General features: G+C 45.5%; 1 protein-coding gene across 1 annotated transcript in view; it reads right to left on the bottom strand.

The window, feature by feature from the left end:
• The window catches only part of LOC149859558 (uncharacterized), a 42195-nt gene that overhangs the window by 11993 nt on the left and 5231 nt on the right, over window positions 1-24971 (bottom strand). The window contains exons 5-13 of the mRNA XM_090056545.1: window positions 23911-24536; window positions 22332-22470; window positions 20955-21797; window positions 19579-19757; window positions 16604-16751; window positions 14354-14424; window positions 11383-11401; window positions 8647-8714; window positions 3881-4009 (exon numbers count right to left, since the gene is read on the bottom strand). Coding sequence (XP_089912671.1) covers window positions 3881-4009; window positions 8647-8714; window positions 11383-11401; window positions 14354-14424; window positions 16604-16751; window positions 19579-19757; window positions 20955-21797; window positions 22332-22470; window positions 23911-24536 — 2222 coding nt within the window. The remainder of the gene's footprint in view (window positions 1-3880; window positions 4010-8646; window positions 8715-11382; window positions 11402-14353; window positions 14425-16603; window positions 16752-19578; window positions 19758-20954; window positions 21798-22331; window positions 22471-23910; window positions 24537-24971) is intronic.

Consider the following 24971-nt stretch of genomic DNA (forward strand, 5'->3'; position numbering starts at 1 on the left):
AATCAATATGTGCCATAGGAGCTATTTGTGTTGTCAGGTTGGGTGGGAAATATTTGGAAGTTTCACTATATCATCACCAGGGGAGTATATGGGACCAAGAAAGAGCTAAAGAAAACCAAAAACGTTCTCAAATATTGAAGGAGCTGTGTCTGCATCAGTTAGTGTTCAGATCACTATCTGCTGGTTTAGCCACATCTCTACTAGGAGTGGAATGATAAAAGCTTTCCTTCAGAACATTACATTTAAAAAAAAAGCACTAACTGATATGTAGAGATTCAGATTGAGAGATAACTATATTTTGGTCAATAGGAAACAGTGAACAAATAACTTAGATGAGAAATTTAATCTATAAAGTTCATAGATATCATAATAAAATAAGATCATGGTGCTTTCAGCAAAATAAAATAACAAAACAAACACAAAAACATCCCTCACTAAAAACTGCAACAACAGCACACACGTGCATGTACTCACACATGCACATACGCACGCACACACAAAGCTGTTAATATGGGATCTTCCATCCTCCATCCAGACCTCTTTCCTCAAGAATACTGTGCAATTATACAATAGCATTTCAATTACTGTATTTACTTGAATCTAAGATGACCCTGAATTTAAGATGACACCCCCAATAATTAGATTCTATATATGGGAAATTTATAAATTTGTTATTTAATTATTGGAGAGTTGTCTTCAATTTTCCCCCTCCCCACACTGCTACAGCAGGGAGAACAGTGGTGGTGGGAGCCAGGTAACCTCCTTGTGCCTTGCTCCCCCATCTCTCCTCCCAGCAGCTTTTCAGCCCTACCACTACCTGCAGCCTCTCAGCCCCGCTCTCCACAGCATAAAAAGGCCCGAGCCAGAGCCTCAGCAGCCACCAGCCCCTCCCCCTCCTCTTCTATGCAAATCTAAGACAAAGGGGCTTTTTCCCCTGTGCTGCTTGAGGGGACCTCATCTTAGATTTGAGCAAATACACTATTGTCATAAGGCTCATCCCATTTGCCAAGAAAGAGAATTATTGCTTTAAATATTAAAATAATAAGGTAATCTAAGCCACTTAATGCAGCTAGTTTGATGCATTATGAATTTCCCACTATAAATAGAAATATATTCCCTTTGGGCTCTATATTTTAAAAAGGAGATGGAGAAGTTAGGAAGGGTCCAGAAGCAGGTGACAAAAAACTGAAGGATTTGGAAGGCAAGTCAAATGAGGAAGTGCTGAAATAAATAGGCATGTTCAATTTGTGGAAAAAGCAATTTAGAGACATGATAACAGTCTCTGAAATATCTGACGTGCTGCCATAAGGGAGAGGAAGAACACCTTTTCCCTGTGGCTGCAGTGAACAGGATAGGGACAAATATCTTAAACGTTGCAGTTTAGATCAGATATCAAGAACAAGTTCACTGTCAGAACGGTGAGGCAGTGGAATAGACTGCCTTGGGGAGCTGTGGACTCGCCATCCTTGGAGACCTTCAAGAAGAAGTTGGGTTAGCATTGCTCAGGGATGATCTAGAAGTAGCTGTGTCTAGCGTGTTCTGTCAAGAGCAACAGTTTGAAGCCCAGAAGCTCCTTCCCACACAGAGAGATTGCTAGGAGATAATGAGAAGAGCTCTGCAGCTTAAAGCAGGTGGATACTGAAGATACCATACTCAGCAGCAGAAAAATGAAGCAGAGCTTCCTAACTGTGTTAGTTAGAAAGGAGATTAAAGGATCTGGGATAAAATGTTGGAGGAGATACAGAAAGGAGAGTTCTGGCTGTTCAGCAAGTGTGTGTGATATATGTGGAGTTATGCTTGATGTCTCCAGGCTGTTGAGAAGAATAGAGGGTGTCTAGTATTTCCCATACTTCTGATCTTTGCTATTTGCCCCTTGGGGCCTGGAAGGAATGTCCCCTCTTCTGTTGCTACATGTATCCATTTTCCTTTTTTGTTTCCTCCCTCAGAAGAATTGGGGGTTGGCTGAAACCAAAGCTGGGGATTCTGACTGTAGTATACCTTTCCCCTTCTGAGAGTAAAGCCTGGAGGTTCTTGGCTAGAAGGTCTTGCACCTTCACTCGGGCTTGGACTGATCACAATATTAAGGATTAGGATGGAATTTTACCTCATGGTCGGATTGGTACAGACTGTGGGGCGGGGGGTTGCCTTCCTCTGTATCAGGGGACATGGCCCTCTCCCTTGAATCTCTCAAGTGCATTTAAACAACCCTAATAAAAGGTATACTTTATAAGAGGTATCATTTTGGAACAAAAAGTTCTAGTTTTTTGTATGTCTTTAAACAACCCTGAAACTGATCACTGGTCTCCCCCTGCTTTACCCTTGGCAGGTTAGGGTGCCATGCCTTCTAGTTATGCAACAAGGTCGATTGTGTAGTTTTAGTAATAGGTTAGACAAGAATTTGCATGGGATGGTTTGGATAGGGATGATCCTGCTTTAGGCAGGGGCTTGAACTAGCTGACTTCCTGAGGTCCCTTCCCGCCCTGCTTTTGTATGATTCCATGAAACCTGCAGGATTCCCCTTGGCTTCTTTACTCTTCTAGTTCAGTTCTCATCCTCCTAATTTTGTCTCCTCCTATCCAGCTTAGTTTGTTGCTAAGTGATTGCATTTAACTATTTGCCATACATCCTTCCAACAGAGGCCTTTCCACACAATCCACAGTGGGGTAATTTTGCTCTTCTGGTCGGAAAGAAGGTGGAGCTCCACCAAGGGACTGTATTTTTTCTCCTCAGAAAAATTAAGCCAGTCTTTTACTACAGGTAAAGAACTTCCCTTTCTCAGCCCTGCTATCTACCTGTCTAAAATTGCTATTTTAAGGTTATCTTGAAAATTCTGATGTCCCTGTGTCTCTGGTTTATCTGCAGATTCTCAAAACCAAAACCCTAGGTACAACTATATTCAGAACTGTATTGACTTGAAGCCCAGGGGCATTTGTAGATGACACGGGGGAGGGGGGTAAACTGAAGTGAAGTAAGCAATTTAGGGCAAAGTAAAACCCTGCGTCTTGTACGCCTGTATTCTTACCTGCCTCTGCGGCAGTGGGGAGGGCAGAGCTGCCAGTGGGCTGAGCAGTCCCTGAGCTGTGGGGAGAGGGCTGGTGCTTCCCTCCGTGGCAGCTGTACACTCCCCTCCCCCCCCAGCCCAAGGCTGCACCCACCCACAGGCACCTGGCTCGGGCAGTCCCAGGGTACACCGCAACTGCAGAGGGAAACACCGGCCCCTGTACAGCACCAGGCAGGCTCCAGGAAATATTTAAAAAAAAAAGATCAGGCTTGCCACTTCTTTTTTCTTCAGCGCAGCCTGCCTTCATGGGTTGCTGCCAGGCTGCCTGCTGGGGCTGTCAGCACAGCTCCTGAGCTGCATGGAGCCCAGTGAATCCCTCCATGGCTGTAAGGTAGCAAACTAAAACTCCTCAGAGGTGTTTTAGTTTGCTGTGCCCCAAAGTCATTTGCTGTGCCCCAAAGTCATTTAAGGTGCATTATGCTGCCGAATTTGCTACAGTAGCTGGAATTAATGCTCAGTAAGCCGCTGAATTTGCAAACTCGTGCAAACAGCAACACCATTAAAGCCATGCAAAAGGGGATTTAACCCTTAAAGCGATACAAAAGGGGATTTAACCCACTTTAATGTGTCATCTACAAATGCCCCAAGTTGCCAACAGCACTTTGTCTACTCAGTCACCTAGTTATTTTGGAATGTTTTACCCATAAAGCCTGACAGGTTTAAACAGTCCATTGTCCTTTACATTAAATGATCCCTTGCTAGTCCAAACCCCCAATACACACATGCCTCCTGCTCTCAGACTAGTTAAACCATAACCATTGCTCATTTTCTATCCAAAGCATTGGGGATACCCTCAGAGAATGCTGATGCTGCACTTACCAGCTTGGTTGCAGGGAAGCAGTTCAAGATTTCCTTTATGGACAGCAAGTTCCTGTGATCTAACATGCATAAGGTCATCCTGGTCATATGGTTCATTTTGAATGACACCAGCTCATGAAGGCAGCCCTCCTGCAAGACAAAAATTCAAAAAATTGTGTACTCTTACATGCTCTCTACTCCAAAACCCAAAAATGAACCAGCAATTTCTTCTCCAGCAGAGATATTCAGGTCTTTCTCCAAATTCTGTCATGGAGAAGATGATGAAATTTAGGCCTAAACTTTCATGATGATGATGAACCAGGTCTAATTTCCAAGTATGGATACATGACACAATTACTACTGAATAATTTACCTCAGATTTTTCTCTGTAATAAATGTACTCCATAGTGAGCATGTCTACACATGCATATTAATGCACATGAATAAACTCCAGAGCTTACTGCCCCTAAGTTTATTTCTCCTGGGTGCCATGCCTTCACATGCACTCAGGATCACAGCACGTTGAGCTGGATCCAAGTTTCCCCAGTTGGCAGGGGAAACAGGACGTCAGCTTGCCAGCCTGGGGCTGCTCCCCCTGGTTCAACATGTTGAGGAGGGACTGGCAGGGACACGAGGGTGATTCAGTGCAGTGCTAGCTGGCAGCCAAACCCCACACTGATGGACCCTCATGCAGCAGCCAACCAGAGTAGCATCTACACTGGGATGGGCAATTATGTTGGCTGGAGTTTTGGCTGGAGTGCTTAATGGAGTGTTGGCTGGAGTTGGCTAGAGTCTGGTGAGCTGTCAAGGGCTGCAAGGGTAGCCCTGCCCCTTGGCAGATGCCCCACCCCTTGGTTGCCTTCTTGGGACTGAAGTCCTGCCCCTTAACCCTTGACCTTTGCCACTGGATATCCCTCCCCTTGTCCTGGAAGTATTCTCCTTTTGAGAGCAGGAGGGGGGTTGCCATCTCGGAACCAGAAACAATACAAATAATATGCTAAAACAAAATCAAACTCTACTATAACTTATTTTACTTTTATTTTTAAAAATATTTTTGTCCTGTTTTACATGCGTTTGCATAGTGTATCTACAGGTAATTGCATAATAGGGCAAAATACAGTCTTACTCTTGTATATTGTGTGGAGAGGTAAGGGGGTATATGTGGGTGGGGTGGTTGGGGGGTGGGAGGGGTGTGTGTAGGGGGCTGTGGGTATGGTGGATGGTGTGTGGCAGGGAGGGTGGGGTGGGTGTGGAGGGATGTGGGGTATGTGGTTGGGGTGGGTGGGTGGGAGTGTGTGTGGGGGGCTGTGGGGGGGTGGTGTTATGGCAGGGGTGGTATGTGTGGGATGATGTCATTGTGGGTGTGGAGCATGCAAGTCCCTGGAGCTTGATGTGGTAGCAACCAGTGGGAGCCAGCCCTGCCCTGCCCCATAGCATGAAGATCCCCACATTCCCACCCCAGCCACAGGTGATGGCAGCATATCGGGCCAACCCCAACTGGCTGAAAGGTGCTCCTGCCCAGTTCCCAGATGCATGTGGAGGCAGGGTGCTGGACCAACTCCACCCAGCCCCATAGCATGCAGCTTCCACACTCCTGCCCCAGTCCCCAGCCACACATGGTGGCAGTATGCAGGGGCAACCTCACCCAGCCCAACACACTCCTGCCCGAGTCCCCAGCTACACATGGAAGCAGGGGGTGGGGACAGCCCCACAGTGCATAGCTCCCATGCTCTCACCCAAGTTCCCAGCTGCACATAGTGGCAACATGCAGGACCAGCCCCACCTGACCACCAGTGCGCAGATCCTGTACTCCTGCAGTGTGTGGGGCCAGGCTGGCCTGGCCTCATAGCATGTGGTTCCTCACACTCCTGCCACCTTTCCCCCAGTGGAGTCCCTGTCCCAGCCTGGTGGGGCTCATACCTGCATGTCCAGGCTCATGGACAGGGAGGCTGGGAATAGCCACACGGATGCCACCAAAGGCCTTGGCCAGGTCGAGGCTTCTTGTCTCCAGTGCCCCTTTGCTTGGGACTGGCAGTGGGTCAGACCAGGCTGGGGTCAGGGGTGTGGTTGCTTAGCAACCAGAGCTGCACCTCCTGAATGGTGGGGCAGCCCAGGGCCAGCACTTACAGAGGCCTTATGGAGGGGCCCTGTGGGCAGGTTGGAATATCCTGATGGGCCAGATCAGCCCACCGGCCATATTTTGCCCACCCCTGGTCTGCACGTGCTCTGCTGTAGAGTTACAAACTGCAGCAGGATAGTATTTGTACTTACTATGCCTAAAGGAAGGGGAGGCTGGACCCAAGGATCTGTAAGGTCCCTTCCAGCCCCTAAGATCTAGGAAACTATGAAATAAATAAATAAAATAAGTAAATACAAGTACTATCCTCCTGTGGAGTAAATTAATTGGAGTTATTACAGCTCTGGCCACTAGGTGCAAAGGAAGCAAATAAGTTTGCAATGAGCAAATGCCCTTCCCATGCCCCGTCCCAGAATGAATTTGACTACAGGAGTGGAAAAATACCACATTCCATGTAGTAACTTTCCCACACTTTTTTTCACAGGATAACTTTACTCTGGATTTCAGGGATTTACTATATATTGTCTGCTCCCCTTTTATCACAGAGTGAACATGTCATGTATCTGTACCCTTCCTTAGCAGTCAAAGAAGTATGCCATTGGCTTCGTTAAGGTTATCTGAATATTGCATCATTGTAACAGAAACAAAGATTGTCCTAATCCAGCTAATTAATTGTATTAGCTTACTTAGTGTTTCTAAAGTGTTTCGAAGATTAAACAAACTCCTTGAGTTTTAAGTTGCATTGACATTTTGATGAGATGGAAGAAATTAGAAACTCCCAACCTTACAGAAAATTAAAGCTGTAACATCTTCTGATTTAATAAGATCTCCCTTTATTCCTTTATGGGGACAGCCTCAATTGATGTTTAAAGATAATAAAGGAATCTCAGGTATCTGGAAAAAAGGATAATAGCTACAATAAATCCATCATTAAGGATAGTAGTCTTGCACCTTTTGCTTATATATGTGATATGGTTCAGTTGTGTAATGAACAGGAGATATTCTGGAAAAAGCTTTGAATAAGACATATGGGAATATATGGAATGATTTATCACATACAGATTTGGAAATGTATGTGTTGTATTCTAGGGATAAATCTCACTTTGTTGGTAATATGTATAAATGATTCAATAAACTGTGATATCCAACAGCTATCATTAAATCTAAATGGGAAAAGGACTTATAGATATTATTAACAGTTGAGAAATGGGATCGTATCTGGAAATCACTTTGTAAAATATCTAATCTGTTGGTTTTAAGATTTTTTCAGAACAAGATTTTAAATAAGTTGTATTGGACCCCAGAAAAGTTAAAGTAAGCCTAGCCGCAAATGACTATTGTTGGAGTTATGGAAACCAGGTTGGGTCTCTTAGTCATATTTTATTCATTTGTCCTAAAATTACTAGTTTTTGGGCTGAGCATCTGTGTAACACTTTCTAAGATACTTAAAATTAACATAGTATCATCACCAGATGTATGCATATTGTTGTGCATTATGGATTTATTACCATTGCCTGCATCCGTGTAAAATGGCTAGCTGTAATATTTTTGGTTGCTAAACAAGTAATTTTAAGGAAATGGAAAACTCCCAATATACCTTAATTCTTGGAATGGTTAAAAGAACTTACGCATGTTTTGTGTTAGTGGAAAAGATTACATATGCAAATAGACATAACTTGACTCAATATGAAGAAATATGGTGCAATATGAATCTTCTGTTAAGTTTATAAGTTGATCTGTTTGTGGTTTGGTATCCTTTAAATGTATATGTATATTTGTTAGTTGGTCATATATAAATGTCAAGCTTTCCCTTTCCCCTAGACTCTACTAAATTTATAGCATGTATGTTTAATTATCTATTTTGTAATACTTTGGTTTTGCTCTTTTATTGTATTTTACTTAGTTTATATTTTATAGGTTTTGTTGTTTTTGTTATTGTTATAATATGAAAATTAATAACTATAATTACAAAAAAAGACACTCCCAATCATAAATGCCCCAGACTGTGGAAAGTTCAAAGCTCACACCCAAAATTTGTTTCCTGGTTCTATTTTTTTTTAATTGTAAAGTGATGGATTTCAAGAGATGATCTGAAGTAGTGTCAATGAGACAGAGCTGCTAGCAGAGCAAAAGGGTTGGTTTTCGAGAGACCATTCATTTATGTGGGCCATTAGAAGGAAAGGTGAATGGGAAGGAATTTTTTTTTTTACCTGTATACAAACATTAGACAGGTAGATACATTAGTAGAAAGGTAAATAGATAATAAATGGATGGATGTGTTTATGTGTGTGTGTGTGTGCATGTTATTACTGATAAACTATATGGCTAATGGCTATAAAGCTTGTCCTGCTGGAAATCCTGGAAACTGAAGTCTTTTGGAAAGTATTAACAGTTACATAAAAAATGATGAACAAAATTCCAAATCAATTTTATATAAAAGTTGCAAACATATACCTTACTCCGTCACATTTTTCCAACAGTTTAGTGATTTTAATTTAGTCCCAAGACTTTTTACAAACATAAGAGTCCAGTTAAAATTATTGTATGTTTTTATTTCATAAAGCTATGAGGGATCATTGTGATCATATGACTTCCTGTGTAACACAGGCACCAAGACTTTGCTAGATTAAAATGATTCTATTGATAGAGGAGATAAAGAAGATTCTCTTCCTAGAAGAGATAAAACAGTAACTAAGAAACAAACTATTACCTTCTGTTCAGTAATATCTTCACATTTGTTTAGAAATCTATTTGGTGCATCCCACTTTTTGAAGCTTCCTAGACAAATAAAAACAAATCACAAAAATGAATAGGTCATGATTCATCTCTGATGTACACCAGCTCTGCACTAGTTTACATACATTTTTGTTGGCGGAGTTATCACTAATTTGCACCAGTCTAAGACAAAGTCATTTTTGACCTGGAGGGGTGTGGGCAGTGGGGTCCCCCAGGGCTCGGTCCTCGGGCCTGCACTGTTCAACATCTTCATCAGTGACTTGGATGAGGGGATAAAAAGCACCCTGTTCAAATTTGCTGATGACACTAAGATGTGGGGGCATGTGGGCATGCTAGAAGGGAGGAATAGGCTGCAATCAGACCTAGACAGGTTACAGGGGTGGGTGGATGCAAACAGGATGGGTTTCAACACTGACAAGTGCAAGGTGCTGCACCTGGGGAGGAAGAACCAGCACTATACCTACAGGTTGGGGAACTCCCTTCTCGTCAGTGCAGAGGCAGAAAAGGATCTTGGAGTCATTATTGATGCCAAGATGAACATGGGCCGACAGTGTGGGGATGCAGTCAGGAAGGCCAACCGCACCTTATCATGCATCCACAGATGCATCTCAAGCAGGTCCAAGGCGGTGATCCTCCCCCTCTACGCAACACTGGTCAGGCTGCAGCAGGAGTACTGCATCCAGTTCTGGGCGCCGCACTTCAGGAGGGGTGTGGACAACATGGAGAGGGTCCAGAGGAGGCCCACTCGCGTGATCAGGGGGCAGCAGAGCAGGCCCTGCAAGGAGAGGCTACAGGACCTGAGTCTGTTTAGCCTCCACAAGAGAAGGCTGAGGGGAGATCTAGTGGCCTGTTACAAACTAGTTGGGGGGACCAGCAGGCATTGGGGAAGTCCCTGTTCCCCCGAGCTCTCCCAGGAGTGACTAGAAATAACGGTCACAAGGTGGCAGAGAGTAAATTCAAATTAGACATCAGGAGGCACTACTTCACTGTCAGGGCGGCTAGGATCTGGAACCAACTTCCAAGCTAAGTGGTGCTGGCCCCTACCCTGGGGGTCTTTAAGACAAGGCTTGACAATCACCTTGCTGGGGTCGTTTGACCCCAGTACTCTTTCCTGCCATGGTAGGGGGTCGGATTTGATGATCTGCTCAGGTCCCTTCTGACCCTACCGACTACGAAAGACATCAGCCAAGCCACTCTGCTGAGAAACAATAAGCAGCTGACTCCTCTCAGAAAAGCAAATCATCCTCTTAGAGGAATAACTAACTTATTCCCTCATTTGCACTTATGTTTTCCAGTTAGTACAGTACTGAAAATGTACTGGGACAATCTCTCCTTAAAAGATGCAGAGACCAGTTGCGTGAACCGAGGAAGTTTGTATACTTCAGAGAATCATGGGGTCATAGGAACATAGGGCTGGAAGGGACCTCAGGAGGTCATATAGTCCACCCCCATGCTCAAGGTAGGATCATCCCTGACTGAACTACGCCAGCTAAGTATCTTTAAACTACCCTTGAAAATTTTCAAGGCTGAAAATCATAGGTGGCAAAAGTGTGTGTGTGTGTGTGGCGGGGGGGGCTAATGGGGCTTAGCCCCGGCAAATGCAGAGCAGCAGTACGGCCCCAAAGCAGCCCAGCCATGGGCTTCCAGCAGCTGGAGCAGGGGTGGGGAGGGGCACAGGCACAACAGTGAGGGAGGGAGTGGGGCTGGGGCAGGCCCTGCACAGCTGAGGCAGGGCACGGGACTGATCCGCGAGCAGCTTGTTTGAGGGGGGTGTGGCTCCTGCTGCTACACGCACCCCAGGAAGGCATGGGGGGCATGTGCCCCTAAATCTGCGCAGGGCAGGGCGGATTGCAGCTGCGGGCTGGAGCCGGGGCTGTGCCAGGCTCTTCCCGTGCTGCACTCAGGGGAGTGGTGGCAATGCTGGGAAGAGGGCTATGGGGGGCCTTCAACCACCCCAAAATTCACCATAGCGCTCCCAACCCCTCCTCCCAGCACACTGCCACCACCTGCCCTGAGCACAGTGCAGCCCAACTCCCCCCCCACTGGAAAGAGCCTGGTGCAGCCCTGGCCCCAGCCCACTATGGCAGCCCGCTCTGCCCCACACAGATCTGGGGCACATGCCCCCCATGCCTCCCGGTACGCATGCAGTGGCAGGAGCCGCCACATCCTTCCCATGCCAGGCCCCCCCGGACAAGCCACTCACAGCTCTGTACCACACCCCACCTCAGCTGTGAAGGACCTGCCGCAGCCCCAGCCTCACTCCCTCCCCTTCCCCTGCCCCTTGCCCCACAGACATGCGCTCAGCCCCCCCAAAATATTTTTTTCTCCCTCCACCTATGTTGAAAAGTCTACAACTTCTCTGGGTAGCTTTTCTTCATAGTCAGAGAGTTCTTCCAAATCTCCAACCTAAACTTTCTCTGCTGCAGTTTGAGGTCATGGCTCCTAGTCCTTTCCCCTACAGCCACAAAAAAAGTCCATCTCCATCCTCTTTATAATTGCTCTTCAGGTATTTGAAGATGTTATGAAAGCCCAACCTGCAATCTCGTTATCTTTTTTTAAAGCCTCCAAGTTTTAGTGCTCACAATCATAATGCCTATTTCATTATTTATGCTGATTTCTTCTTGAGACATAAGTGCTGTTAAGAAAGCTTTCTTGTCACACCAAGTCTGAGCACTTCTCAGGCACGTTGTAAACAACATTAGGTTCTTACCTTTGCTATCAAAGCAGCCCTGCCAAACAGAGAAAGGAAGAAAACAAAATTAGAGCTTGGACAAACACAAAGACCTGTGTCAGCTCAACATTTGGTTTCTCTCAAGCTTCCAAAGCCTTCAAAATGGTCACTTCTTTAGCCAAGTGACACCAATTACCTTAAGAGGGAAGGATGCCACCTAAGTGATTGGTGACATTACTTGGGAATTACTTGGGCACTAATGAATATTTGGAAGAGCTGAGAGCAAGAATGACTTCACATGTTCATTAATTCCTAAAGCAGGAAGAGCCTGTTGTTAGCTTGCCATCGCTATGACAATCTGAAAATGCAGAAAACCACAGGTGTGCGTATGGTCCCAAATTGTGTAGTATCTGATTTTTTTTAATTAAACTTTTAAAAATCATTTCTTTTCTTCATTGTTATGCCAGTGAACTTCCCAGATGTCTTGGGAACTAGTTTTTGAATGTATTTATTACATCCTGGGCAAAAAATCACGCAGCCCAGATTTACCAACAGGCAAATCAGTTTGTCTAAATCAACACAGGTCCACTAGCTTTGGTGGAGTCACATTTGTTTACATGGACTAAGTAACTGGCCCATTATGTGAACAGAAGGAGCAAACCTGCTCCTTCAAGGCATCAAGCCTGATGCTTTGCTTCCACAAGGTCAGATAAACAATAGTTGATCGTCTGGATTCCTACTAAACTGAATACCCAAAGTTTGTGGAGGGCACTAGAGTCAGCTTGCTCCTGAACACAGCTGAGAGCTTTTATGTGTCATGGTTTGCTCTAAGTCTTGCCAAGTGACTTAATGGCCTGTCTTCCTGAAACAGTGAGCTTAAGGGACAGTACAGAATAAACAAGCTGGTGCCTCAATTGCAGTTGAGCCCTGCCATGTTTTGTCAAAGCCCCACAGAAAACATACTAGGCATGTCTACAGAACTTCCAGATGGGGCAAGGAGGCCACTGCCTTGATACACAACACCCCTGCACTGCATAGGCTGAATCCTGAATTGGAGTTATTTCAGTTGTCTATACAACCCCTGCAACAATCCTAAACCCATCATGGAGAAATAAACCCTGCCTACTCCTACACAGAAAGTACCATGGGCTGAAAAAATATCATCTGTCAAAGTGAGAGGCATTCCAAGTGAATCCAGCATCTCTACCAGGATCGTGCCAAGACTGAGACCATGAATGCACCCAAAAATAAAGTAGACAATATTTTTTGGCAAGTGGGATGCAGTGAGCAGAGCTTGTGCCTCAATGGTGGTCTCAAGATCACCACAAAGGATCACTGTGCATCACCACCCTCTCTCCAGGGTTTAGTGCAAATAGAGGGTACATGGCATGCTTCACTGCGGAGTTCCCAGTTCTGGCCCAGAAGCAGTACAGATATGCTCATTGAGATCAAATTCACAAGCCCCTGAAACAGTAAGAAAACTCTCAGCATAATTTCTTCAAGTGAGGAGCCAATTTCATCCATTCTGTAACTCCACCATGGGAATGACTTTGGCATCAGTGAGAGGTAGTACAGTGTGGAAAACTGGGGACTCTCAGGTGCAGCATGCAGGAATGCCCAGGTGCTGATCTCAGCTCTGCTCCACACCTACTGCACAGCACTAGATAAATCACTTTACATTTTTGTGCCTCAGTTATCCCATTGGTAAAATGGGGATAACACTGCTGACAGGATGGAACTACAGTAAATTATAGGCATGCCATGAGAAGCCTATATTTAGTGTTCAAAACTCTCTTTGAAAATGGTAAATGCTGTAGGCCCAATTCTTCTGCATGTTATACTGAATCTAAGGACAATGGACAACAGACAAAGGACTTACAGCCCTGTTAAACACAGGATAACATAATACAGAATCAGGCCTCGATAAGGGTGAAGCATTGCCATATTTACCTGAGTACAAGATGACCCTGAATTTGATGACCCCCTCCAATAATTAGATTATATACAAAGATAATTTATAAATTTATACTTTTCCATGTATAGAATCTCATTATTGGAGGATCGTCTTATATTCATCCTCCTGACCATTGCAGACAATGCGGGGAGAGGTGATGAAGGAGGTAGTAATGGAGCAGGCAGTGGGGGAGGCAGTAGACAACACATGAGGGGACAGTGATAGGGGCTGGCAGTAGGGGAGACAGTCAGCTTGCCCCCTTGCACCCGTCCCTACCCCCACTTACCCCTCACTGTGCTTGCCCCATACTGCTGCAGGCCCCCATTCTCCCTTCCCTCATCCTCCTCTCTTCCCCCCTCCATGTTGCTTCTGCCCCCCGCAGCCTCAGGTCCCTGCCCTCACTTCCTCTCATATCCCTCCCCCAACCAAAATCTCTCCCTACAGCCTGACCCTCCACTCCCCCTTTCCTTTGCTCTGGTGCTGGTAGGTTCCATCCCTGCTGCAGCCTGGGGGCAATGAGCATAGCTCCAGCCTGGTCCCACAGCAGCAGCATGGAGCTCACACCACTGCTATAGGGCTGACCTGGAGCTGTGCTCTGTGCTCCATGCTTCAGACTGCAGCAAGGATGGAGCCTGCTGGCATGGAGCAAAAGTAAGGGAGAATATGGTAGGGGGGAAGAGAGGGGGAGAAGTACCACATGGGAGATACGGGGGCAACAAGAACTTGAGGTTGCAAGGTAGGAGTGGTGAGGAGTACAGAGGCGGCGGGGGGGTGGGCAGGCAGCACCTGCACCTCCAGGTCCAACCCAGGATTGGGGCCAGAGCTGCAGCAGTTGCCTGGCCCCTGCTGGCTTGTATTAGATTCTAAGAGAAGGGGCTTTTCCCTCATGTTAAATGGGTGGGGAAAAAACTCATCTTTTAATCGATTAGACACAGTATTAATTAATATAAAGTATTAACAACATGCAGTTCATAAACCTCATGCAACATGTTACTGCTTCAAGGGAAGCTATTTATAAACTGGGGAAATTCATTATCAAACACCTTTGGTAATTACCCTTTTAATATCCTCAGCACAGATGAGAGAGAATCCACTCTTTACCTCATGCAGCCTATTCAGATCTGGCCCTAGAAAGAGAAGAGAAAAGCTTGATTTTGTACAGTCTATCCTGCCCCTGGGGCCAGTTAGAGCCTTGGGCACATGCTCCCAGTGATGTCCTCTCAGGTCAGGCAGGAAGATCCAGGGCAATGCATGACTCATCACATATGAATGAGGACAGTTTGCTGAGTAAAATCTGGGTAGAAACCTTGAGCTTTGACTCAAAGGCATCATATAAGGTCAAAATACTAACTACACATGGGATTCACCTATACACTCTGGCTTCTTTATGCTGCTCCAACAATTACGGCAGTTTTGTCATCACTCTGCAAGCAGCCAACAAGTAAGCGACCTCATGAATCTGCTCCTAGATTGCAGCATATTCATGATTACCCATCCGAAGAACTAGTGGCACAGCTCCCTCTGGGGCTTCTGCTAAAATATATTCTGAAGCTATAGAATACGGCAGGGACCAACCAGCTGAAGGAGAGCCTGAACCACAGGTAGCAGATATTAATGACATTGCTTAATGCACCCTAGGAAGATACTTGGAACCCAAAGGGACAAGGAAGGTGGAAAAAATCCTTCTACAGACTAGAATAGTAGGGCTGTGCAAAGCTTTGGGCCCTGATTCGATTCAGCAGAGATTCAGCCTGATTCAGGGGCCAAATCTCTGAATCTGAATTGAAGCAGAGGAGACTTTAATCTCTCCAAATTGAATCTGAACCCTCCGAATCAATTCAGAGAGATTCAAAAAGATTTGGAAATTTGGACATAAAGACAGCTTTAAATGTTTTTTCTACGTACCTCTAGGAAGTAGGGGCTAGTGAGTGCTGTAGTGCTGGGACACACAGTCAGCAGCAGACCCAGAAGTGGACCAGAAGCACCCCCAGCTCGGTGCCTTCTGTGCCGGGGGGGCACCCAGGGTCCCCCTGCAGCCCATCGCCAAGCTGGGGAGGTACAGGGGGCCCCCCAGCACACTCCCCAGCAGACCTGGAAGTGGACCAATGGTTCTTCCAGTCCACTTCTGGGTTTGCTGCCAAGCACGTGGAGGCCCCTCACACTTCTGTGGGATGCTCCATCCACCTCAGCATTACAGCATACTGCCTGCTACCTTGAGGTATATAGAAAAAACATTTAAAGCTGTGTCTATGTCCAAATCGCTGAATCTCCGAATCAGCATCTAATCTTCAGATTTGGATTTGGCCAGATCGAATCGGGGACACTGATCTGAATCAACAAATCGAATCACTGTCCCTGATTCAGGCCGAATCCGAATCAAATAGGGCCTGCTTCGAATAGGGCCTCTATAGAACAATGCTAGGAATCTGATAACTGTTTACTAGTCTGTGTAAAAGGGATCATCTCAGTTGAGTTCCTACAGGCAAACGTGTCTCAGGTTCACATCCTTTCTAACTGTGGCTACCCTGGCGCACCACGGCACTTTCCCTCCCTACCAGACTGTGTCCCCTGCCCCTGTGATTTCAGAACTCTCATTTTAAGTTTCACTAACTGTCCAGGACTGGCCTTTGAAACCCATCTCAGCCAAACCAGGATGTATGGTCACCCTACTTCTAGGGCCTGATGGAGCACACTGGTGGAGTGGTATATGTGGGAAAAATGAGCCAGCCCCTGCCTATGCAGTTTTTGCCAGATGATTAATTAAGAAACCCATCCCTCTGGCACATTTGATCAGCAAACAGACCACTAATATTTTAAAGAAATTAAATGGAAACATTACTAAAATATCGGTTTGATCATTAATCATCATCATCAAGGCATTCTTTAGACACTAACTAACTAGCTCCTGTCCTCATCTCACCACACTGTTCAAAACATGATTAATGTAGTAGTACTACACTTGATGTCTGAATGTCCTGCTTTACTGTGTCTTGGGAAGAACTTGAGCAGGGCATACAGAGCATTATTGGTATTGGTAGTGGATCACTTATGCAGTGGTGCTTCTCAAATTGGACTCTTGTCTGGTCTCAGGGGAAAGGACAAGTACTTTCAGATCAGTATCTACACTTATACAATAAGCTCTATGGGGCAGAGACCATCTGTTTGTGCTGTGCACAGCACCTAGCACAAAAGGCCACGACTGAGACTCCTGGGTGCTACCACAATACAGATTTGCTGAAAATGTATTAAACCCCCTTGCAGTTGTACCTTGGCACAAAGGTTAACTAATGAAGCTGTTCTACAAACCCAAGGAGGTCTTGTAGTTTTCCAGATGCTCTAACAACATGTCCATGGACATGCGCTCTATGTCAAGATGAAGCAAGTTAGCTGCTATTACTTCCCATAGCTTCAGTGGTATGGAATCTGGTCTTTGAGCTTGGTGTCCTTTGCAGATCTAAGGGAAACATGAACAAAAGGAACATGCCACTTATTATTCCAATGAAACTTGATTTTACACAATAAAAAAAAAAACCTCAGAACAATGCAGATCATTTATAACAAAGTTATGAGATTTAAAAATAGGTGATCTGGCAGGAATTAAGGAAAGAAGGGTAAACTATAATATAACATAAACATAGGCTAAGTTCTGGTCTTAGTTAAGTTGACATAAAACAGAAATAGAAATTGCCATCAGGTTTAGTAGTGCAGAATTGGATCTTCCCTAAATTTCTCCTGCATGGGGAATGTGATAGGATACTCTGCATCTCACTGACTACCCAAAACCATTGTTCAGCATTCTAGGTATTGTTAAACAGCTGATACGATTGATACCAAGGTGAGATTTTCATTGACAACTTCATAGAATATTTCTTAGAAAACTGACCTATTACTATAACCTATTGCTTGTACTTTAACTCTCCTAACATCCTAAACAATCTCCTCATATTGCTGTTTGGGCATTTCCAGTAAAACAGTGGTTCTAAACCAGGGGTACACATACCCCTAGGGGTACTTAAAGCGGTCATAGGGGGTACGCAGAATACCGCATGTGCGCGTGCAGCTGCAGCACAGGATGTGGGCGGCCAGGATGCAGCTCAGCCAAGTGAAGAACAGCCAGGTCCAGCGGGTAAGTTTGTTGTGGGGGGAGCACTGCCCAATAGGGGCAGGGTGCAGGATTGAACCATGCAGGGGGATGGCTCCAACTGCTACACACACCCTGGGAAAATATGGGGCACATGCCCCCAGATCTGCACTTGGGGTGCGGTAGGTTGGGGTCAGGGCTGGGCTGTGCTGCACTCAGAACGCATGGTGGCAGTGCTGGGAGAGGGGTTGGAGGGGTTACCACGAATTTTGGGGCAGCTGCAGCCCCGCCCCCATATCCCCCTTCCCAGTGTCACCACCGCCTGCCCTGAGCACAGCCCAGCCCATCCCCACCCTCCCTGTGCTGGGAAGAGCCCGGCATAGCCTTGGCCCCAGCCCATCCATGACCTGCACACAGACCTGGGGGCACATGCCCCCCATGTGCCCAGAAGGGGTACACTAGTTAAAAAACGTTAAAAACCACTGCAGTAGAATATTGATTTGATGCTATGTGACACAGACGTATCCAGTATTACTCCCTGCCCAAGGTATTGCTGATACTCAAATAATTGTCCTTTTTTTCTACCTGGTCATATGGATTGTGCCAGTGGTGCTACAGATTGAGGATTTCAATTACTGTTTATTCTTCTGCAAGTGCTGCAAAAAACCTCCTATATTTACTTAAATATGCATAGATCCAATGGATCCCTTCTCATATTGCAAAGGTGGAAAATTATTTGACCCCAGAGGCTACATAGGGAGTTTTGATGAGTTGTTAGAGGCAGGATCAGCACCCCCTCCACCCCGCACCAACTCATCAAACCTCCCTATGTGGTATGGGACTGCAGGCAGGCAGGAAGCAGGATTTAGAAGGAGGACAGGTGGCTGAAGATGGGATCACGGGGTGGGGTCACAGGGCAGTGACAGCACAGGGCCAGGGCCTGGGGCAGAGCCATGATCTGCTGTTCGTGTGCCCCTGCATCAGGTGCGAATTCTGCAGGCAGAGGTCCGCAGTGAGTGGACTGTGGCTCTGTCCCAGCCCTGCCCCACCCCTGTGCTGTAAACCCCCCCCCTCCGCCCCCGAGATCCTGGCTGGAGGCAGCTTCCTGCTCAGCCGCATGTTCTGCCTGCATGACCCCAGCTTGTCTCCATGGGGACCCCTGGATCATGGGGTGGGGACAGCATGGAGCTAGGGCTAGGGCCAAGGCAGAGCTGCAGTTCTGTGGGCAGGGGCATGAGGGGCTGGGGCTTGGGTCAGAGCTGCAATCTATGATCTGCAATCTATGATCTGCTCCCTGCATGCCCCTGCCCTGTCCAGGGATTGGGAACTGTGGAGTGTGGGGGGTCATGTGTACATGTGTTGGGGGTGCCCACTGGGTGCTAGGCCCCAGGAGCTAGCCAGGGTGAAGGGAGGAAGGAGAGGGCATATGCAGCAGAGCTCACACAGGTGGTGCAGTACCCCACAGCATTCTGCATGGGGCCAAGCCCTGCCCACTCCCAACCCTAATCCCACAGCCTACACACAGTGACCCAGCCCCAGCTAACACACACAGCTTACTGGTGAGGCTGCTCGCAGTGCAGCTCCAACCACCCAGGTGCTGTTCAGCTCCCCTCACTTCCAGCAATGTATCCTCCCTCCTGCCCTTGCCCCTGCTGCACCACTGGAGTGGAGGGGGGAAGCTTCAGTTGGGTGGCTCATGGCCCAGCACATGGGGCTCTGGGCAGGGCTAAGTCCCATGCAGAGCACCGTGGGAGCAGCCACAAGCTGAATCCAATCAATTGGTGGCCAAGCCCACAGTCTGGATCCAACCCACGGGCCATATTTTGCCCACCCCTGTCATATTGATAATTTGCACTACTTTCTCAAAGCATTTATGCCCTACTAGAATATCGCCAGAGTCTTAGCTCCTCCAAATTCTAGGTCCATGTTTTGACATAGTGCCTCCAGGCCATATATTTGGGCAGCTAAGTACAGAGGTGCCTTGGCAAAGTGTACTTCCAAGTGCTCTTCCACAGTGAGATTTGGGCAGTCTATCAAGGTGCCTATATTAGAAGATTAAGCTCAATTCAGATTTAAGCTATTCAGATCTTTCCAGGCTGTCAGAATTCCCATCAAGCTCAACTTCGGCATTGAGCCGAACGTTCCCTCGGTTGGATGGAAGATATGCTATGTGTTCTGCTCCCTCTCTCGAGACATTTACCTCATCTATGAATTTAGAAACAGGCAAGTGGCTGAGCTCAAAGTAGGTTTGTGCGCCATAAAGGAGAACTGAATAAAACGTAGCAGCTACCATCCATGTATCAGAGAAGGTGGAGAAGATGTGACGTGTCAAGGACTCAGGAGCACTGAAATACACAGACAGAGGTTCTTCGCTATCCCCTGTGTCAAGAGATAGAAACAAATTAAGAACAAGGCCAATGGGTAAATCCTCTTTCTTACAGTTTTGCCCAGTTAACTATTGTGAGCTTTGCCCACTTCACTCAGCACCAGTCAGAACTTCATCCTGCTCAATACAGAGACTAGGGAATGGACCTGTATAAACCCAAAGTAGGGAGTAAGGAGCAGTCCAGGACACTGCCCTGTTACACAGACACAAGTTGCTGTGACCTAGTAATGAGAAGGCAGCCTAGTAATGAGTAGAATATGACTAAGTTAGCTGTGCTCCTTTATTATAATGCATAAAAGAGTGAGAGATCAAAAGTCTTAGACCAAGGTATAAAACAATGGAAGTGCGATGTTATGTTTCCAAAGTCAAAGTCTAGGACTGTAAACAAGTAGCTTGAATTTCAAAAATGGAGTGACAGGGGGCTGCAACTTGGGCTTAGCACTTTTGAAAATCAGGTTACTTTGAGGGTCTAACTTTAGGTTTTGCTTTCAAAAATCAAAGCCTCAATAAAATCAGGTATAAGAGTTTGAAAGACGTATGAAAGGGTTCATTTTTTTCTGAGCTATACAGAAGGTCCAAATTCAGTTCGGTTCAAGTTATGAGACATATTGTGGGTTGGTTCTGTACAATGCATATCATGCACATCATGCATGCCTTTGTCACCTGATGTACTTGTACACATTACTTTCCTCAGTATGTTTATCCCAGTTTGTCCATAACAACTAGAGTTATGCTATTTACAATTTGGATTATTGTATATATTTAATTAATCACATATCAAACACTAAACTGTAAAGATAAATCAGCACACAATGATGTCTCAGATTGCCAACACAACTACTACAATTTTTTAACCTCTGGGACTGATTTTTTTTTGCTGAACTCACTTCCTTTTATAGAACTCTTGGTTTACATTGGCTACAGCAGTTTCTATTGTTTTTTAGTATTATGTGCCAATTAACCACACCTGTTGGCCAGTTACAGAGTGAAAAAATAGCAAACATGCCTGACAACAGCTTTAAACTGAAACCAGCAACAAGGAAGCAGAAAAGTTTTAAAATCAAATAATTAAATTATTTTATCCATCACAACTAGTCAACAGCAGTTAAGAGCATAACTCAGGTCTCCTAGACTCAAACCCCATGCTCAGTCAACTAAACCATAGGCACACCAACCATAACTAATCATACCTGTGAACTGCAAGGACTTAATGGTTTCATATGGACAATCATATTTGTAATCTCCGTCTTCTTCCTGAGGAGTCATCTTCGCACTGAAGAAATTTGACAGCTTTGTCTGGATTTGAAGAGCTCCACCTTCACCTCCCTTTTCCGTGAACACAACGAAACTGGCTGGAGTTATGTCACAAAGTAGGACCCTTCTCTGGTGGCAAGACCAGACAGCTGTGGCAATGTCTTTCAATATTCCTACCATATTGGATAGTGTGAGCCCATTCCTCTCCTCCTGCAGGAAAGTCAAAAGAGGTTTCCCATCTTCCAACATAAAAAATGGAGGCACACAGCAGGAACTGAACCTTTTCAGGCTGGCAATGGAATTGCTGACTTGACACAGCTTCACTATTCTGATCACCTCTTGAAATCTTTCATTGTCACTCTCAGTAGAGTTAGTCTGCAGGATGTCATTCAGAGTCTGCTGTTTAGCCATGCAGATCAGTACATTTCCAGTAGATACAGTTCCCTGGGCTATCATGCAACTGGAATTGAATTGCAGTTGTCCCCTGATGATTAGATCTGGGAAGGTAACCTTCAGATATTCTTGGACAGCTGGTTCCATGAGTTTGGGACTGGCTGGGATCAGCTTGTTTCCCAGCTCTGTAATGTTGACATAGGTACCACCCTCACTGAAAAGCAGAGGTGCAATGCAATTTCTAACCTCGCTTAATGGATGGTAAATTAGTTTTTGGAAGCAATGATTTAGGATGGTCATCACCCAACATTTCTTTCCTTTGGTGTCATCACTCACACACCATTCCCACAGGCTTACGAGAAATTTCAGACATTCTGTTACTGACCCTAGGATAGAACAGCATGATGTTAGTAGTGCCTCTCATCCTAAATAACTCATATTACTACAGAAACTTCTAAAACATTTGCAGACAATACTTAAGTACATACTGGAATGGACACAACAGCTATGTTCAAAAGAGCACAACAATGTTACGTGGCAGCTTGAGACAGGAGGAGAAAATATAGTATATCCCACTGAAACTGCAAGGATACTTTAATCAGACAGAATGTAGCTACCCATTTATGCCACTGATTTGATCATCAGAACACATGCATTCTTGCAAAAAGGCCCAGGGCAGCTTTAACGGTCACAAGTGACCAGAAGTTGCATTTTATGTCTCTTCCTAAAGGCCACATTTCCATGAATGGCATCTTAGCACTATGCTGCAGTACTAACACAATACTAAGACAGAACACAACCCCAAGTATGCAACTGGCTTTCCAAAGAGAGATTAGAAAATTCAGCAATCTATGAGAAAAGCCACTTGTTCAAGCCAGACAGAAAGAAAAGAGGGATAAAGGCAATTGCATGTATTATACCTTGAGTATGGTTCTCTTGGATATGTTCAGTAACACGTTCAACTATTTCCAGTGAAATCTCCCAGTGCTTTTTTCCCATCTTTGTGCAGACATTAAAGAGGAACAAATAGCCAATCACAAGAAGCTTTTCTTCAAAAACCTGGAAAATGTTGAAAAGAAACATAGGATGTTTCTACAAGTGCTTTTACACGCACCTAAACTTAATGCGCATTTGCCTAATGCTCATTAAGGCAATTCAGGCACAAGTCTACACATGCAGATGCTAAGGCACATTAAGGCACTGTGTGGACCGACTTGGGACTCAACTCTAAAGTTGGGACTAATGTTAGTCCCACATCAGTCAACATACACAGTATTAATGTGCCTTAACACATCTACATATGCATTAAGGAATTTTAGCTATTTGTGCATAAATTTGATACCTGCTTTTGTAGGTATAAAATTTAGGCATGAATAGCCTAAAATTGCCATTTTTAAGGTGTATTAAGGATGTGCATGTCTTTAATGTGCCTCAAACATAGCTAACGGACCTTAAATCAGCATGTGTAGATGCGCCCATACATATGAACACTTACGGTTACAAGGCTGGGGGGTTGCTTTTAGTCAGCAAGTGGCATTAGTTACACATTATTTTAAGCAGGTGCATGAACATCTTACTCTCCATGTCATCGCCGCCTCCAAGGGTGTATCTGATGGGGTGCAGTTGTATAGTCACACTCCCCTTTGGCTGTGTGCCATATGTGCAGTGAGTTCTGAGCTCATTGGCATGTCAGCACAGCTGCTACCAGGGCTTGGCATGTGCCATAAGCTCAGCTCACCAGGTGGTCAGCATGGGGTCTGGCTAGGATTCCCTGCCTTCACACAGCTCTGGAGCCCAGCGGTTGAGTGCCACTGCTGTTTGCCCTTCCCCTCCCTTCCTCCACCCATAGGGTTGCCAACTCTCTTTGAATCTATTCCAAGAGGTTTCCAGAATGTCAACGTGCCCACGACACACAACACAAACGTGCCTGCATGCTTGCATATATTAGTTATGGATTACGGTGTGTACAATTTACATCAGGAAGACAAATGCACATTACTATTACATTTTAAAAACCCACTAGACTACTGTATAAATCAAATTCAATATTTAATATTTATTTTAATGAATGCTCTAGGCTTCCACTGGGGGCATCATAGGAATGAAAAAGTTCTTTGTTGTGAAACCACAACTAAGTCCTAAAACTAATATGAAACAGGGGTTGGAATCTGGCCGCCTTTGAAATGCATAAAAAGAGGAAATGACACAGGATGGTTTCATAGAGTTCCTAGATTTCATAGACATTAGGGCTGGAAGGGACCTCGCGAGATCATCAGGTCCAGCCCCTGCCCAAGAGGCAGGAAGTGACACGTCGGAGGTTTCATAGTGATGCAGCCTGCAGTCCTAATACCCCAACCCCTTTGTGATCCAGATACAAATTTCTTCCCTTGGCTCTAGTATTTGCCAGTCCCAAGATCACAGGATCAAACCAAGGGCGATGGAACAAGCCAGTGGTTTTGAACAGAACGCACACTGGACTGTGATCGCTTTGTTACTCACCTTCTCAGTGATAACCAGGATGAAGATGTGTCTTACCACCCAGGGGATCCTCTGCAGCTGTTTCTGGATGGAATGGAACTGCAGAATTCTCTCATTTGTGAAAGACACTCTCCGCTCCAGTATCTGCAGGAAATGTTTCAGGTGCTTCACATACATTGCCATGAAATTTGGCCAGGCTTTGGGTTTCTTAGCTGCAGTGCAGATGGCAGTGTTGATTTTCTGGTAGGCATTAAAGCAGAGATACTCATAATTTATCTCCTCTGAGGGGATGTTTTGTTTTGTAAAAGTCAGAGCCCGCAGCTTAGCCCTCAGCCTCACGTTGTACACCATGGAGATGTTAATGAAAATCACAGCCAGGGTCCAACAGTAGAGCTTCTCCAGCTGAAGGCAAGGCTCCAGGTGAGAGCCAAGTCTGTTGTTTTGGAGAAGCATTCCTATTGTCTGCTCAAAGTCTTCCAGGTTTGCCATCCCAGAGAAAGTCAAAATGTTTTTCCTCATGGTCCTGATCAGTGCCCGGCAGACATGTGCTCTGACCGCTTCTCTGCCATCTTCACAGTAGTTTAGCAAACAACGCACTTGATCACGAAATGGCAAGCAGGACACATCTTTCAAGATGTCTTTGATTTCTGAAGGAAAGAGGAGGCTAATATCAGCTGGGCTTGAAATAGGACCCAAGGGAGTGAAAAGGTCTAGGTATCAAAATTCTGGGGGCGATTGTGTTCATAATGGCTTCAGAAATGTGCAGAGAGGTGGAGAAATTACACAGCTATCACTTTGTAAACACAAGCTACATTTCCTTTTTCCCATCTCCCTTCACTGATGTTTTCTGTTTCTTTCTTCTCATCTCTTGCTCATTTCACCCGTCATTCCCCCTCCTCACCCTGTGACATTCCTCCATCTGCCAACCATTCCCATCCCTTTCCTCATTCTCCCTATTTTCATTCTTATCCATCCCCCTCTTGGTCTCTGCTCCTTCCTTCCTTTCTTCTACAGGAGGCAACCATTCCATTCAGCTCCGCGTCTCCCCACCGGCACAATCATGAGCCTACTTGTTGTCAGGC

Source organism: Crocodylus siamensis, chromosome 7 (genome assembly GCF_052110815.1).
Source record: "Crocodylus siamensis isolate JL-2025a chromosome 7, ASM5211081v1, whole genome shotgun sequence".
Taxonomy (NCBI): domain Eukaryota; kingdom Metazoa; phylum Chordata; order Crocodylia; family Crocodylidae; genus Crocodylus; species Crocodylus siamensis.